An 18,517-nucleotide genomic window follows, 5' to 3' on the forward strand; every position below is an offset into this window, starting at 1 on the left:
ACAAATTCTTATACTCAGTATTATACTGTGAGATTCATCCACAGACTGTGAGTAGCAGGAAGTCATTCATTTTCATTGTTATAGTATTCCATTGTATGAATATGCCAGTTTATCTGGTTATTTGGTCCAGTTTTTGGCCACTAGAGATGATGCTAAAATGAGCATTCTGGGGACTACCTTGGCGGGCCAGTGGTTGAGACTCTGCGCTTCCACCGCACGGGGCACAGTTTTCATCCCTGGTTGGGAAACTAAGATCCCACATGCCTCGGAAACAAAAGTAAAACAAACTTCCCCTACCAGACATCACGATGTAGTCACAAAACAGAATAGTAAACAGCAAAGAGAATGAGCAAACCACACATATATGCATCAACATGAATCTCAAAAAATGTTAACATTGAGCCAAAACCCCAAATTCCCAGATACAGAAAATATATGTAAACTTCCAGTTTATACATTTAGAAAACAGATAAGTAAGGCTATATTTCTTAGGGATATATATACACATGAGATGAAACAATGAAGCAAAGCACAAGGATTATTAATAACATCCAGAGTAATAGTTACAAGGGACTGATAATAATTAAATTGGATGGTGAATACACAGGTGTTTTATTATTCAACTGTCTTCTTACACATTATTCTCTTTGTGTATTTTATAATAAAACAATTTAGAAGGTGGAATGCTCAGAAAATAATGAGTCATGTTAAACCCCTAAAATTTTGCCATACTTTTTTAGACAGCAGTTTAAAAAAAACAACCATGACTGAAAGGGAACAAGAGGGATCCCTCTAAAGTAAAGCTGTCCAAAGTTTAGAATTCCCAATATTTAAATAACAGGTACTTTTGAGCATTACACATTAAATTCCCCAAACTGCCTACTGCTTCCAAATTTAAGTGTTTATGCAAAAGCTAGTGAGCATTTTAAGCTCTTTACTTGGTGGGGTTGCTCCCAACCAACATTTTAGTTCTGGTGGTGCTGTACAGCAATGCTTGCAAGTGCAACTATTTGAAAATTTTATTTCATAAGAATGGAAAATTGAAATGTTAAAGTGACTAATAATGATATGATGTACATGTCTCTTAAAATTGCAGACTGCTTTACTGGGAGCAAGAAACCCTAAAAATAACTGACATAACTACTTTTACTACTCTGTGATTAACAAAGTTTCAAATACTGAAGGAAATGAGGCCAGATGAAGCAAAAAAAAAAAGGTAGTAGAATAAGAAAATAAAAACACTAAACTAGGGGGGGAGGCTAAGCTTGGCTACTGTGTGATTTTGTGTTTCAGAGCACACTAAGAAAGTTTAAATCAGATATTCCCTTCTATTTCCAAAACTCTAAGCCTTAAATAAATGCACTGTATTGCATTAAAATAATAGAAAAGGAAAAATAATCTCAGCTGAACATGTGAATGTTCCATTAATTGCCAAGGCATGAGATACAAACATAAATTAGATACATCCTCCATTACAGTTGAATATATGTTCTAAAATAAAAGCAACATACTACTTTATCAGATAGTCCTACCAAATCGTACTGGTTCTAGAAAGGGGATGGAATTTTAATCATTGAGGGCATCTATTTTTGCTGTTAGGAATACACAATCCTAAGTGAGAACAAATGAAACAGACACACTTATATAAATGCAATTGTAAAATAGGATTTTATTGTTTTTAATATAGTGCTGTAACATTTCATAATATTGCATATTACTCAAATGTTGATTTTTTTTTAGTTAGTCAAGAACATCTTCCCCATCCCACTTCCCAACTTAAAGACACATTATCCTTCTAGAGCTCTATCATATGGGCTCCTAATATGTTCCATTCTATAAAACAGTAATGCTATGAACTAAAATGAGTAAAGGTTAACAATTACTTTGATTTCACAGTTTCACAAAGCAGCAAGTAGACTGCTGAATTTAGAACAGCAACAAAAATCCACTAAGACTTTGTATTGTAATTACTTTTTCCATAATGCTCCTTCTTAAGAGAAGAAAAAATATGAAGGCAAAGGTAATGTTTTGTCCAACAAAAGTCCTTTATCAACAAATCAATCTTTATCTGCAAATAGGTTTTACAGTTACCGAATGATATGCTGTTTCTGTGCCAGCAGATTTTATTACATTTTTTTTGTTTTTATTTTTTGCTTTCCTGTTCTAGTGCTACCAATAAGTGAACAAAACGACACTAAAAATTAAATTCTAAAAACAGTTTTCAAAATAAAACTGATAGTAAAAACACCCAGGTCATTGAGTCAAGTACTTACAAATATAAAACAAGTAAGCATAATTGCATAGGTTAGCTAGTAAAAATTCAAATTCAGACAAAACTAAAACACCAAATTTAATTAAACGTAAAGGACTCTTTCAAGTATTTTTTTTTTTTATTTCTGCATTAATGTTGCATGCATTGCCCTTTAGAACATGTTTTCTTTTCTTTTTTTTGGCACAGTTTCTCTCGGATTTAAATATAATAAATCTTAGGAAAGCAAGTTGAAAAAAGAAAAAAATTTCCCACAAGGGCCAATGAAGATTAAGGAAAATACATTTTGGAGCATTTAAAATAGTACATTTGAAAAGAGTAGTCATATTAAGAAAAATTTTAGAAACAAAGTATTTGCTAGTATTGGTTCAATAAAGTTATTACCACACCAATAGCTGGTCCCAACAATTAATTATATATTGCCCCTTGCATTCAAATCTAATCAAATCAATTATCCTAGTAACAGATCCAATGAATTAAATATAATTTTTGTATATAAATGCCTAAAATATGGTCAAATTCTATACTTAGAGGTATAATGCTTGCTTTACTGGCAAAAATTTAAAATTAAAGGCCATTCTATTATTTCCATTATTTTTCCTTCTGTAAGAACTATTTTGTTTGAAAGACGTGGCTTAGAGATTTATTAATCTAAATCTCCTAAACTGACTACAGGGTCCTCAAAATAAAAGCAGGCACAGCTGGTTAGTTTATGAATTATGCTGCATTATCAAGTTCAATTGATTAGAAAGAGTGGAATACCCTGTCACCTGATACTCAGACTATCAGCATCACAAAAAAGTGTTGATCTGATAAATTCACCATCAGTTTGGTAATCTTTAATATAACTACCCTGTTCTTTTGAATATACATATACTGAACTTCATAACTTCTACTACAATAAAAAGGGCACAGATACAATACTCTACTTAACAATATAAAGAGGTTTGGCAGATGCAGTCAGCATTACAGACACCATTTAAACCTGTAGTCTATAGCCTGTAGGTTTTAAGTGTCTTGCCAAAAGCTTAGTTTCATGATATATAATTTTACAAAGTGTCATACTATTTAAAAGTACCTCTGTATACATTTTCTTCTTGTTAACATGCCTCTGATTTCCAGCAGAAACATTATAAATGATACCATAAATGAAATCTTTCTTTACAGAATAGACTATGAGTCATATCAAAAATGCTTTTAGTTTCTATCTTAAAACAGCAATAAACTAATTTTTAAATAAGTATTTTAGATATATAACTGGAAATGTAAATAGCCTGTATATAACTATAAATGAAAAGACTGAGCTCAACAGTACCATATCTGCTTAGAAAACTACCAAATATAGTACCGTGAAAAAAAACACATAAGACACATGCATATATATGGATCTATAAATAAATATATATATAATTTTCTATTGAAACTTTTTAAAAAGTTTCACAATATGAAGAGGTTTTTGCTGTTAATACATAAACACTTACATTATATTAACAAATCTGACAGAAATGTAATCTAATACAATGGTACATTGACAAGCAGCAGTATGACCCTCTGAGTATTACCAAAGGGAAAAAAAAATCCTAATATAGGTTTCAACCAATTAAAGAATCCTTAGTAATTTTCATTAATATCATCCTTTTGTGTCCAAACATTAAGTACATTTAATAAAATTTAATACATAACAAGGTGATTTCTTCAGGACAATTTTGCCATTCAAATACCTAAGTTCATTATTACACAGAAAGTGAAACTTTTCAATTACTGCTCTGAAAAATCAGAGAAAGGAATACAGTATTATTTTTGCTATGCAGCACTACTTTAGATTCATAATGGCATCTCTATCATGATGCTCTCTAAAATGAGCAGTGAAAAAATAAAAAAAAAAACTATTTCAAAAATGTTAGCATATTTGGTCAAAATATAAAATATAGCATTTATATGTTAAAAACACAAATATTTAAATGTTGTGTAATTATTTTAATATGTTCAATATGAAGAACAGCTTCTCTCTTCACAATTGCTACATTTTAATTGATTATCAGTACAATATTTTTCCTATGTTTTATAAGTAACTCTTACTGGTTTTGTTAAACCTTTTTATTTTTTTGCAAAGTATAACCTACAGCACAGTGATTTATAATTTCTGGTAACATCTGTCTTTACATTCTAATTTAGCCTTTTCTCTATTTCATGCTTCTGAAGCTTTTTTGTTTTGCTTTTGCTTTGAGAGGTAGATTTAGTAGAGAGCGGGAATGTCAGACACTGCCAAAATGCAATCATCAACAGCTGTGCTGTTGATGTGCAGTTTCCACAAGTGCTAGAAACATTCAGAGCCATTATTGTAATACTTTACCAGAATTCTCCTTCTCAGGCTTAAATTATTAAATAGTGTATTTAACTGTTCTCAAATAGACACAAAAAAAGATAAAACAATGACAGACATATATACAGGCACACCAACATAACAACAAAACTATAATAAAAGGTTGCATATGAATGGAAACTTGTTTTGCTTTCTAAAAGTGCATCTTCTTTCTTTTTTTGTTCTACACAAAAACACATCAAATATTCCTACTGACAATGCAAGAAAGGGGAGGTATATAAAGCTACCCTTCTTAGCCATTAATTTACCTCCTACCAAGTTAAAGTTGGAACCCTTCCATTGGTGCTTCCTGCTGCTGAAATACAAACTGTTGCTGATTTTCATCCACTTGGGGTACAATACTGGGGTCGTCATCTTCTACACCAAAGTAATGTTCAATCAGATCAAAAGCCTTTTGGTAAATTTCCTGATTTTCATGGCTTTGCAGAAATTCAATTTTATCTAGACCTATTATATAAAGCATATATATAAAATCAAAGTTATTACTCAGATTTCAACATGTATTTAAATCAAAATAATCAATCAATAGTATCACCAGTCCACTGTCAATGGAACTATTATTTTTAATCTAGTTTTAAAAATTAAAACATAATTTTTAAAGGTTGTATTCCATTTACAGTTATTACAAAACATTGGCTATATTCCCTGTGTTGTACAACACATCCTTGAGCCTATCTTACCCAATAATTTGCACTCCACCCCCACTGGCTGCACTGGTAACCACTAGTTTATATGAGTCTGCTTCTCTTTTGTTATAGTCACTAGTTTGTAGTATTTTTTAGATTACACATTTAAGTGATTCTGTAGCTTTTATCTGATTTTTGTGTATAATGACAGTCAATACTTATGCTTTATAGTTCAGGAATAAAAATATTGGGCAATAGGGTATGAAGAGTAAGCATAGGCTGGGCAGTAGGAAGATCATAGAATCCACCCTTCTAGTTGTATGATTTTTCCCAAATAAGTTTGATTCCTCTGTACTTAAGTTTCTGAATTTTAAAATGACAGTTTTAGATCATGTAAACTCCACAAGTTGTTTCCAGAGTAATCATGCTAAATAAAAAGCACAAAAAGGGAAAGCAACAAAACAAAACAAAACCCTAAAATTAATGAGCAAACTAACAATAAGTTCTCTCACAGAATAAGCCAAAGTGTATCAATAAGGAATAAATGAATACTATTTGTAAATCCAATACAGTTTATAAGTGAAACTGAAAAAACCCATTTGCATAGTATAAGGAGAATCTACAGTGCTTTATTTTACTGCTTACAAGAAAATAATCCACATGTAAGTCTGGATGATGCTAAAAGTATTTTTCACTTAATTACAGATAAACCTCTTCAATTTGTTGCAGGATATAAATATATCAAGTAATCATATCTATATATACTCATAGAATAGCTCAAACTCTAGTATAACTTGGGGCCAAAATAATAATTGTAGTAGGAAATATTCTTAAATCAGCGATTAATATCTTTTGTTTATATGATGTCTTAACCAGTGACATTATATAATTTGAAATAAAGGCAAAGTGGTCTACCAGGCTTGGTTGAATAGCAAATAAAAGCTTGAATGGATTTAATAGGACTTAAGACAGAAAGTGAATATTTAATGAAAATATACTGAGAGGAAAAAGAACTGACTTAGATTCATGCCTCATCTGGAAATAAATTCCATGGTCTTGATGACAGTTGTTTGAATTCTGGATCTGATGCCAAACACAAAGGACAAAAAAGCAAAAATAAACAAGTGGGACCACATTAAACTAAAAAACTTCTGCACAGCAAAGGAAAACATCAGCAATATGAAAAGATAACCTAGGAAATGAGAGAACGTATTTGCGAATCATATGCCTAGTAGGGGGTTAATATCCAAAATATATAAAGAACTCATATAACTCAATACTCAAAAACCAAACTATCTGATTAAAAAATGGGCAGAAGATCTGAATGAACATTTTTTCAAGGGAGATACACAGATGCCCAACAGGTATATGACAAGATGCTCAACATCATTAATCATTAGGGAAATGGAAATCAAAACCACAATAAGATATCACCTTACACCTGTTAGAATAACCACCATCAAAAAGATGAGACAGGAAGTGTTGGTAAGGATGTGGGAAAAGGAAACCCTTGTGCACTATTGGTGGGAATGCAAACTGGTGCAATCCCTATGGATAACAATATGGATTATATGGTAGTTCTAGTTTTAACTTTTTACATTTTTTAAAAAAATATAATCCAGCAATTTCACTTCTTGATATTTATCTCAAGAAAATGAAAAAAAAATGAACTCCAAGATATTATGAAACCCCATGTTCATTTCAGCATTATTTACAACAGCCCAGACATGGAAGCAACCTTATCTATCAAGAATGAATCAATAAAGAAAATGTGGTACATACACACACAACACATACACATACAGAGGAATATTATTCAGTTTTTTTGAAAAAGAAGAAAACCTTGCCATCTACAACAACCTGGATGGACCTCGGGGGCATTACACTCAGTGAAACAAGTCACAGATACAAATACCTTATAATCTCACTTATATGCAGAATCTAAACAAACAAAAACAAAGAGCTCAGAGTGAGCGCATTGATACAGGGTATAGACTGGCTGTTGCCAGAGACAGGAGGTGAGGGGGTGAATTAAACGGGTGAAAGGGGCTGTCAAAAGGCACCAACTTCTACTCTATATAAGCTTTGGGGAAGTAATGTACAGTGATGGGGACTACATTTAATAATACTGTAATATATATATGAAAGCTGCTAAGAGGAAATCTGAAGAGTTCTCATTACAAGAAAAAAAATTTTAACTATGGTGACATGAACTATAATTATTACATTCATTTTGCAGTATACACAAATATTGAATTATGTTATATACATGAAACCAATGTGTCGCTTGGATCTCAATTAAAAAATTGATACCAACTATAAATTTTACTGAATGCTCACCATATGCTTCTTCAATGAGGGCACAGTATGGATTAATGCCTATTCCATTCTGCTTAGATTCTTGTTCTCCAAGCCGTAAAATATTTTCAAGTCCATTTAAAGCCACTTGAACTATTTTTGAGTCCATAACAGTCAACAGATCACAAAGTGGTTTAATGCAGCCTAAGGCTACCAAATACCTTTAGAGTAATTAAAAAAAAAATGTGGGGGAGAAACATTTTAAAAGATTTAAATATTTATAGCAATGACATGAAAACATTCTTCAATGAAATGTTACATAAACACTTAAGTATTCCTAAACAATCTCAAACTTTAAAAATACTTAAATTTTTACTTATATAGGAACCTGAAAATTCTTACTCTCTTATTTTCATAATTTAACATAATTAGCAATTAATGGTATTACAAATATTACCAAAAATACATATAAGCAAATTGGTACTTATAGTTGTTTTTGCATAGCATATGAGTGCAGAGAATAGTTGGCTCAAGGTTTGTTTTTGTTTTAAAGGTTGGTTAAAATGGCAATCCACTCCAGTATTCTTGCCTGGAGAATCCCATGGAGGGAGGAGCCTGGTAGGCTACAGTCCATGGGGTCGCAAAGAGACAGACACGACTGAGTGACTTCACTTTCTTTCTAGCCCGTGTAACACATGAAGCCACATCGGGGTAGGTAGAAATGAAGACCGAAAAGAGACACCTAAATCAAACTGAAAGAAATTTTCCACAGAAACAATCGTAGTTAATGTTCTAAAATATAGGCTGTGTTTCAGAAGCACAGAAGGCTTTTAGAAGCAGAACAGGCGATGTTGTGAATAATCTTAATAAACAACGATCACAAAAATTATTCTACTCATTTCCTAATGCTTTTTCCTTTTCTAGTTGTTATTAGATCTTTAAAATAGCTAATTTCTTCACCTGGCAAAAGTCCATATTAAGCATGCTCTAAAGTCCATATTAAACATGCTCTGAAGCCAAACTGCATGGTTTCAAGTCCTAATCCCACTCCTTATTTAGTTGTGTGATTTTGTGTAACTTCTCTGTGCCTCAGTTTCCACATCAAAAGTGGAAATAATATAGTACTAAACTAGAATGTTGCTGTGAGAATACTGCAAACATTCAGTAGAAGTTAGTTTTCATCCCCACCTCTTTTAAATGTGCGTATCTTCACTGGAATACTTGCTTGCCATATACTAACCTGTGACTGATCAAATGTAATTGCTGAATGAGTAACTATCTCATAGTTATAAAGTTAATGGAAATACGTGAAAGCATCTGATGTACTGCTAACGCTCAATAACTGAAATGACTTAGCATAACAACTAGCAGTCAATAAATATTAGTGATATGAATGTTGAACCTTATCTGAGATCAAGTCTCCTTCCCCTATATGTAGAGTTAATGAAATGGTGGAAATGGCTAGAAAAATAATTATCTCAATTTGGACACCTGATTCATATTAATACATTTTAAGGAACAGACACAAAGATGAAAATAAATTGAAAAAGAAAATACAACTGTTTATAAACTGTTTACAAACTTTGGGCCCCAAAACAGACAAAAATAACATCAGCATCAAAAAAATATACAAGTTAGAACAAATGAAAGATTTTATTACTGTTTGTATTCGTGACACAAATGAAATGGAAGTAATACTGATTAAATCAAAGAGGAGGAATAGAAAATAAAAGGCAGAGACAGATGGTATCAACATATCTGAGAAAAGAAAATAACAGTAGAAATGAAGGCAATAATAGACAATGATCTCCCAAAAAGTAGATTTCAAAATCCTCCTAGTTATTTATAAATTGGCATAGCAGCCTAACTTCTTTTGTATAAATTAATAATTAAATCAAATATGTATTAGACAATTATTTCCTAAATAAGCACGTCAAGAAACCAAAGAAGTTTCGAGTTTCATGAAATGATCCTCAGAAAAAGAAGATTCTGTAGATAGAACGGCAAAGTAGAACTTTGCTATGGAGGAAAAAAGTGAAAGCAGGACATTCTCTGGCAGTCAAGTGGTTAGAATTCTGTGTTTCCACTGAAGGGGATATGGATTTGATCCCTGTCCAGGAACTAAGATCCCGCAAACCACCAATGCAGGAAAAAAAAAAGGTGACAGCAGAAAAGAGAATACCGATAATAAAAATTATGATGATTACAAATAATAATGATAATAGCTAATCTTAGTAGAGAGCTTAATGTTTAGGCACCATGCTGTAAGACTGGAAGTGTACAAATTACACTACCATAACATACTACCCATTTAAAAAAATGAAGACAATCATGGATTAGAGAGACTAAATGACTTTGGAAGGTCATGCATCTTTTACTGAATAGGATTTGAAAGCAGGCTAACTTCAAAGTCCATATACCTATTATTTACATTGTTAGGAAAAGAAACAAAAACAATAAAAATCCTAGAACCAAACAAGTATCCTGAAAAAAAATAAATTTTATTTATGAAAGAATAAAAGTGAGATAATATACACAGGTAGGGCTAACAACCCAGAGAAGGCAATGGCACCCAACTCTAGTACTCTTGCCTGGAAAATCCCATGGACGGAGGAGCCTGGTAGGCTGCAGTCCATGGGGTCGCTAGGAGTCGGACACGACTGAGCGACCTCCCTTTCACTTTTCACTTTCATGCACTGGAGAAGGAGATGGCAACCCACTCCAGTGTTCTTGTCTGGAGAATCCCAGGGACAGGGGAGCCTGGTGGGCTGCCGTCTATGGGGTCGCACAGAGTCAGACATGACTGAAGCGACTTAGCAGCACCAGCAGCAAGGCTAACAACCAACTAGGAATGTCTATTTCAATTTTGTTTTAAATAAGTGGATATTCGAATTTATTAGCCATTTTATAAAGTTACACGCATGAGATTTTAATGGTCAAAAAAATACTTAATGCCCATAATAATATAGTTTTCAAATTAACATACACTTTTTTTTCAGATTTTTAATCTCTGATTTTTCATAGTTTGCCTAGGAGAATATCAATTATACTTTGACAAAAATAAACCACTGTGAATGAATAAAAGATGTAACAAATGCTATCACTTCACATTAGAAATGCTTATAAAACTAACTTAGAAATAATGTTTTAGTTTTATCAACAAATAAAATGTATTATTCCAAATTTTGTCCTATTTATATTAAAAAAACAATTAAAAATTTTTTTTCACCTGATCTGTTCTGGAGTGCCTCCTGATGTTGCATTAGTTATAGCCCAAGCTGCTTCTTTCCTGGTGCGAAACTCTGCTTTCTGAAGAATCTCAATTAAAACAGGAAAAATATTTGCATCTATAACAGCCTGAGGAGAAAAAATGATATAGCATAATCAATGCAAATAGTGTCTTATAAATATTATGAAGTAGAGGAATCTTGAAACTCATTGGCTTTAAAATGTCAGACTTTTTGGAAACACCTTTAGAAATACTTTATTTCTAAATTTTCAACAAACTTTCACATACTTTCTTTTAAAGATTGGAAAATATATTAGCAGAATATAAATTTTAAAGATGATAAAGCACAGGCTGGTCATTGATCAAGATGAAATTAGTATTAAATGACTCAAGGAGCTTGATGGGACACTAATAAATCATTATTTAAAAGCATTGAGAGGAAGATTATTGCCTAGTGTGTTAGTTGCTCAGTCGTGTCTGATTCTTTGTAACCCCATGGACAGTAGCCCGTCAGGCTCCTCTATCCATGGGATTTTCCAGGCAAGAACACTGGAGTGGGTAGCCATTCCAAGAATACTGGAGTGGGTAGCCACTCTTTCCAACCCAGGGATCAAACCTGGGTCTCTTGCAGGCAGATTCTTTACCATCTGACCCACCAGGGAAGCCTGATCATTGCTGATATTGAAACCTAATGAAATTCAAGCTCTTCTTAATGACTAACTGTTATGTGTCAGGCACTGTACTAGAATACCTACAACAAGTAAATGTTATTATTTTAGAGGAGGAAAATTCAGTTCTATAAAAAACTTTTCAAGGATCTTTTAAGAAAATATTTTCAGTAACTCACTAAAAAAAAAAAAAAATCACTGATAAAATGCTGACCTTTGTCCAAAATAACTCCTGAGATCTCCTGTTTTTTCAGATATGAAAGCGATTTACCTGAATCTGAGCTCTGTTTCCAGCAGTGATGTTTGAAACAGTCCAGCAGGCTTCTTTTCTGATTGACTCCTTTGAGCTACTCAATAAGTGTAAAAGACAGGGTAAAGCAGAGCAATTTAAAATTACCTAAAACAACAATAACAAAATGAAAACAGTTTTATTGGAAAAGAACTATACAAAAATATACTATTTAGAAACACAATAATAATTCTGGAAAACTGTATTAAGAAAAAAGAAATTTCTCTCAAAGTAAAACTTAGTTACGTACTTGCTGTCTTCTACGCTCCCAATCTGCCAAAACTTGGTGTAGTGAAGTGCCCTGTTCTCAATCCACTCATTTGCAAATATGCAGAATACAGAGGTGTGCCCTTCAAGTTTACAAATACATTCAGAGTTCAACTGACACAACTATTTGAACAGAGATTTAGTGATTGGTCAGGATCCAACCACTTAAGTTTTGCCAAATAAATTAATGGGGGAAATGTATCTGTATCTATACCTCAAACAGTTTCAATGTATCCAATTCCATAACTGTTAAGAAATAGTGTCTATTAAGAAACTGTTAAGAAATGTGTATATTAAGTCTATTTGTTTCATTAAAATTTATACTGTCCTATTTTCCTTTTGTAAGTAAGTACAGTTTGCTTCCTTGGTAGCTCAACTGGTAAAGAATCTGCCTATAATGCAGGAGACCCTGGTTCAATTCCTGGGTCAGAAGATCCCTTGGAGAAGGGAAAGCCCACCCACTCAAGTATTCTTAGGAGCTTCCCTAGTGGCTCAGACAGCAAAGAATCCGCCTGTAATGCAGGAGACCTGGGTTCGATCCCTGGGTTGGGAAGATCCCCTGGAGGAGGGCATGGCAACCCACTCCAGTATTCTTGCCTGGAGAATTCCATGGACAGAGGAGCCTGGTGGGCTTCAAGTCCATGGGGTCACAAAGAGTGGGACATGACTGAGTGACTAAGCACAGCACGGTTTGCTCTGTCTCTTTACATTCTTTATTTCACGGCAAGATTAATTATGCTCCATTTTCACAGTAACCACAATGATTTACATTATGTTTACTTGGTGAAGAACATATGAAGCAGTGCACCAAAATTCTGCTGAAAACAGTGTATGTGTGGAAGTGCATTTTATTTTAAAGACCTATTTTAAATTAATAACTATCAATTACTAAAGATCTACTGTTTAATAACTAAATATCTAAATATGACTTCAAAAGACTAAAACTGAAAGAATGTAGATTAGAATATACAGTTCATGATAGCAATGGATAATTTAATGTTTCTGAGTTAAAGTTTGTATCTTTAAGAAAGAATATTCCAGATCTGAAATGAGTTTGACATCACATCTTTTTTTTAAGTCTCACCATCATCCAAGACAGGCAAACACACACGTAGACACACACAGACACACACACATGCAGACACAGACACACACAGTTAGTTACCAAAGAGGGAAAATGTTTCCTTGCTATCCTTCCTTCAACTCTCATAATCTAGGTTTTCAATCTGTTACAAAGACCCTTGCATTTCCAACCCAACTTTTAACCTGTTTATAATCAATCACCATCTCCTAAGCAGTTTCTTTTCCAGCCAAGTTTAACACCTCTTAATCATAACTCACACATGTGTGCCTCTACCTCATACCACATAAATTTCTTCTAGTCTACTGAAATTCTCCAGCTTTAATTCCAACTCCTTTATGGAATCTACAAAGATTTCTCAGTACACCGATTTTTTAAAAAAAAATTTTATAGTATTTAAGGACAAATCAGTTCTCAGGAAACATACTACCTTAGGTAATTTGCTTTATTTCATTATATATTGTCTCCTCAATTGAAATGTAAACCCCTCAAGAGCCAAATTCCTATCCTATACTTCTTTACATTGATATAGGTCTAGGATAGTGCCTTCATATAGAGGTATTTGAGATGGATTACTTATTACTGAGAATATGCTTACTGACATATAACAGATGCCTGCACAATTATGGTAATACTAACATCTTGATTAACATGTAATTGAGTCATATGAAAATGATAAACTTCTTAAAAGTTCCTTAAGTTACCAATTTATCATATTAAAGTCTGAACTCACCTGTGTTTGAATATCATCACCAGTCACAATATTACCAACTGCTCTTAACGCAGGTGATACAACTTTATAATCATTGTGCCTAAAAGTAATAAAAATATGAACTTACATTCTATATTAAAATTTACAAAAAATTTGCAAAAATAGTACAAAAAATTCCTCCATACTCCACCCAGAGATCCCTTTCAAGTTTCACTAATTTTCCGAGTAATATTCCTCTAACAAAGAAATCTAACCCAGAATCATGGGTTGTACCCATGTCTTTCCAGTCTCTATCAAGTCAAAAGAATTCCTTCGTTTTCCCTGTGACAATCAAAAGCTAATTATTTGGTTTTGTTCAGTGATTAAGATGAAGTTACATGCTTTTGGCTGAGATATCAGAAATGCTATAGTCTTTTCATTACATGGTATTGTATGGCATATGGTATCTATTTTGTCCATTATAGTGGCACTGACCTCTGTCACTTAAATAAGATGGTGTCCACCAGATTTCTTCACTACTGTTTTTCCCTTTATAATTAGTGTTTTGTGAGAAAATAATACTTTTAGACTATGTAAAATACCATTCCTTAATCCACTTTCACCACTAGCTTTAGCATATTCTGATATTTATTGTCTGAATTAATAATAATCATCAGTATTGTTGCCAACGATGACTTTCTAATACTATCACTTACACTATGTACCTTCTTTTTAATCTATTGATCTATCTACTTATTTAAGTGTGGACTTATGGATTGCTATTTTATTCAAAAAAGTTGTAATGTTATTACAATTTATTTCAATGTTCAAATCATTCCAGGTTTAAACTGTAGGAGTCCCTTCAAGTGGCCTTCTGTGTCCTTTTGATACTTCTCTCTTCTTTGAGCCAGAGAAGGCAATGGCAACCCACTCCAGTACTCCTGCCTGGAAAATCCCATGGATGGAGGAGCCTGGTAGGCTGCAGTCCATGGGGTCGTGAAGAGCTGGACACGACTGAGCGACTTCACCTTCACTTTTCACGTTCATGCATTGGAGAAGGAAATGGCAACCCACTCCAGTGTTCTTGCCTGGAGAATCCCAGGGACAGGGGAGCCTGGTGGGCTGCCGTCTATGGGGTCGCACAGAGTCGGACACGACTGAAGCGACTTAGCAGCAGCAGCTTCTTTGAGCTCTCAATATTTTCTGGGTTCATCTTGCCTTTTTTCTTTTTAGGCCCAGCCCTGGTATTAGTCATTTCTTCAAGAACCCATGACTCTACTTGATGAGAGTAGTGTTTAAAAACCAAGATTTGTCCATTCGGTGTGCTCATCTTGTTAGTATAGGTTTGTCACTGCTCTCAGGCCCTCTAAGAGGACACATACACACATACATGTACATTTACGTATATATTTATTTCTATCTCTTTATGATGAAAGCCATGAGCTCACATTGATACCTTTACTTCTGATCTAGCACCATAAGATTATTCTGGCTTTTCTCCTTTCCAGACATATATCTCCATTTTCTAAGAATACGAAGCTGGCTTCCATTATCACAACCTCCCTATGTATGACCGGTCTTCTGATTCAGCTAGACTGCTATCATGTATTGGTTCCAATTCCTGCTCCAGCCTGCTTATCTGCTCTGCTCTAGTGGGTGTCATCATCAGTGTGGGCCCTGATCTGATCCCTCTGTTGCACTGTGTTCCCCTCTTCCTCAGATGCTGTCTTCAAGCTAGGGCCACAACCTCTTACTGAACCTCTCTTTTGTACCATCTTCCTTGTTTGAGCCTACCTGATGACTTTTTGACAAAAGAAAAAAGGCAGAAAAATAATACACTTTTTTAAAAGAAGAGGATGAGGAAGCTAAAATAATCTTTTTAAAACAAGTTTTCTTACAAGTTTTTAATTTCTTTTATAGAAAATCTGTTCTTTTTAATCAAAGTAGCAACAATAGCCCAGCAAAGAAAAACATGATCTTTAATACAAGTGAAATACTAAATGTTTTTCACTGCATGGACCCATACACAAATTGATTATTGTAATGAACAATTAACTAGATTATTGGTTCTGTGAGAGCAGAACTGTGTTCCATACATTATTAACATATTGCACAACACTCTAGCAGGTAACAGGCATTCAATAAATACTTGCTGAATTAAGTCCCGCCCATTCATGAAGAGATTAAACTAGTCAAATTCATTAACAAACTGACTAGTTCCAAATAGAGGATATAAAAGCTAAGTTTAAGGGTCAGATTCTCAGTATTTCAGCTATTCTGCAGAGTGGATTTGGTAGCTTTTCAATCCTTCCTGAAGTTTGTAACTCGAGATGTTTAGAAGACCATTACTCTGCTAAACTTAAAACACAATCATATACTTATTAACCATAAATTATAGTTACATCAAAAGTTCCACCAATCTTCGACAGACTCCAGAATCAATGACTGCTTGAATTTTATCATTGGATCCATCAGAAAGATAAGAAAGGGCCCAACACACATCTGCTAATACATCTGGGTCACTGCTAAATAACAATCGTGACAGGACATTTAAGCAAGGTGAAACCTGGAAGGGAAGAAAGAACCAGTTTTTAAAATTTTTCTCTATCCAAAACAGTTTCTTTAGGAAAATAATTTCTAAAATATTTAAATAAAAATATTTAATAAATATTTTAAATAAAAATAAAATATTTAAATTAAAATAAAAATTTTAAACACAAAATTTAAGCTAGAAAAATAACAGAAATTAAGACATTCCACTGTTTTAAAACTATGATCATGAAAATTACATATAAACATGAAACTGATTATGATTCCTATTTATCTTATACTGAATAAGTTATTTGGCAAAGTTTGTAAAAAAAATTATGTATTAGGGATCTCCTATGTCTGAGTCATATACACACACCCCCACAATGATTTAAAAAACAATGAAGTCCTACAGAGTTCTAGTTTTAAGAAAACAAAATAAAAACATTTTTGCCCCACTGTCTTCTCAGAAACTAGAAAAAGAAGAAATAGAAATACAAATTCTAGCTTTGAGGAGTCCAGTAGACATTTATAATCTTGACTACAACTGGTGAGCTACAGAAACTGAACTTTGGGATACAGTTCATAGAAGAAGCTGAAATGAAACACTGGACTGTAAACTAGAGAGATTAAGTAAAAGTTACATACTGATTGAATTGAAAACTTGCAGCCCTCTTGCAATTCCCAGGTCCTAGATCTGTAATGGTATTACCTACTCAACCTAATCTACCCACCTTCCAACAGGAGAGTAGAAAATCTCTTCCTAGAGAAACAAAACGGTTTCAGAAAACATACTGAAGTTTGGAGTTCCTCAAAGAAAACATGGTTTTGCTACCCAATTAGTCTATAGTGAAGCTCATAAGACGATGAGCCTATATACCCATCTTTCAATCAGCTTCTTAGTGCCTGCCTCTGGAGTATTTCCAGAGTGTCAAGGATCACCAGCTGTATGAGAGCCTCTGCTACTGCTGCTGCTAAGTCGCTTCAGTTGTGTCTGACTCTGTGCGACCCCAGAGACGGCAGCCCTACAGGCTTCCCCGTCCCTGGGATTCTCCAGGCAAGAACACTGGAGTGGGTTGCCATTTCCTTCTCCATGAGAGCCTCTAGTAGGGAAGAAATCAAAATAAACAGACCATAAACAAAATGAAGGAGACATCAGAAAAAAAGAAAAATTCAAAAATTACAAACCTACACAGATAAGACAGTTTGCTGAAATTATAAAAGAATAAAAAGAATAAAAATATAAAGATGAGCAATCAAAGAACAAAAAATACTATTCTTGAAGAAATAAAATGATTGTAAAAATAAAATTTTTAAAACTTCGCATGATAAAAGAATTTCTCTCATAGAAAATCACAAAAAATTTACTTAACAAAAGTCTAATGAAAGAAAAAGACTCCTAACTTTAAGAATTTTATACTTTAGAGGAAGAAAGATTTTTTTTAATATAAAAAAATCAACAAAAAGACACATATTATATATTAAAAGGTATTGACAAAAAAGAGTAAAATGTGGAGGTCAGTGGCTAGGGATGGTATCAGATCAGATCAGTTGCTCAGTCGTGTCCGACTCTTGTGACCCCATGAATCACAGCATGCCAGGCCTCCCTGTCCATCACCAACTCCTGGAGTTCACTCAAACTCATGTCCATCGAGTTGGTGATGCCATCCAGCCATCTCATCCTCTGTCGTCCCCTTCTCCTCCTGCCCCCAATCCTTCCCAGCATCAGGGTCTTTTTCAATGAGTCAGTCTTCACATGAGGTGGCCAAAGTATTGGAGTTTCAGCCTCAGCATCAGTCCTTCCAATGAATACCCAGGACTGGTCTCCTTTAGGATGGATCTCCTTGCAGTCCAAGGGACTTTCAAGAGTCTTCTCCAACACCACAGTTCAAAAGCATCATTCTTCGGCACTCAGCTTTCTTTACAGTCCAACTCTCACATCCATACATGACCACTGGAAAAACCATAGCCTTGACTAGACGGACCTTTGTTGGCAAAGTAATGTCTCTGCTTTTTAATGTGCTATCTAGGTCGGTCATAACTTTTCTTCGAAGGAGTAAGCGTCTTTTAATCTCATGGCTGCTATCACCATCTGCAGTGATTTTGTAGCCTAAAAAAAATAAAGTCTGACACTGTTTCCCCATCTCTTTCCCATGAAGTGATGGGACCAGATGCCATGATCTTCGT

General features: G+C 33.9%; 1 protein-coding gene across 1 annotated transcript in view; it reads right to left on the reverse strand.

Moving 5' to 3' along the window:
- Positions 1 to 1,649: 1,649 nt before the first annotated feature.
- The window catches only part of KPNA5 (karyopherin subunit alpha 5), a 51,411-nt gene continuing 34,543 nt past the window's right edge, over positions 1,650 to 18,517 (reverse strand). Inside the window, exons 9-14 of the mRNA XM_086317177.1 lie at positions 16,204 to 16,367; positions 13,844 to 13,922; positions 11,745 to 11,870; positions 10,806 to 10,933; positions 7,619 to 7,797; positions 1,650 to 5,099 (exon numbers count right to left, since the gene is read on the reverse strand). Coding sequence (XP_086173303.1) covers positions 4,912 to 5,099; positions 7,619 to 7,797; positions 10,806 to 10,933; positions 11,745 to 11,870; positions 13,844 to 13,922; positions 16,204 to 16,367 — 864 coding nt within the window. The 3' untranslated portion in view covers positions 1,650 to 4,911. The remainder of the gene's footprint in view (positions 5,100 to 7,618; positions 7,798 to 10,805; positions 10,934 to 11,744; positions 11,871 to 13,843; positions 13,923 to 16,203; positions 16,368 to 18,517) is intronic.

The sequence above is a fragment of the Bos grunniens genome, chromosome 9, assembly GCF_055505025.1.
Source record: "Bos grunniens cultivar Pamir isolate PY7600 chromosome 9, Bosgru_T2T1.0, whole genome shotgun sequence".
In the NCBI taxonomy this organism is placed as follows: Eukaryota; Metazoa; Chordata; class Mammalia; order Artiodactyla; family Bovidae; genus Bos; species Bos grunniens.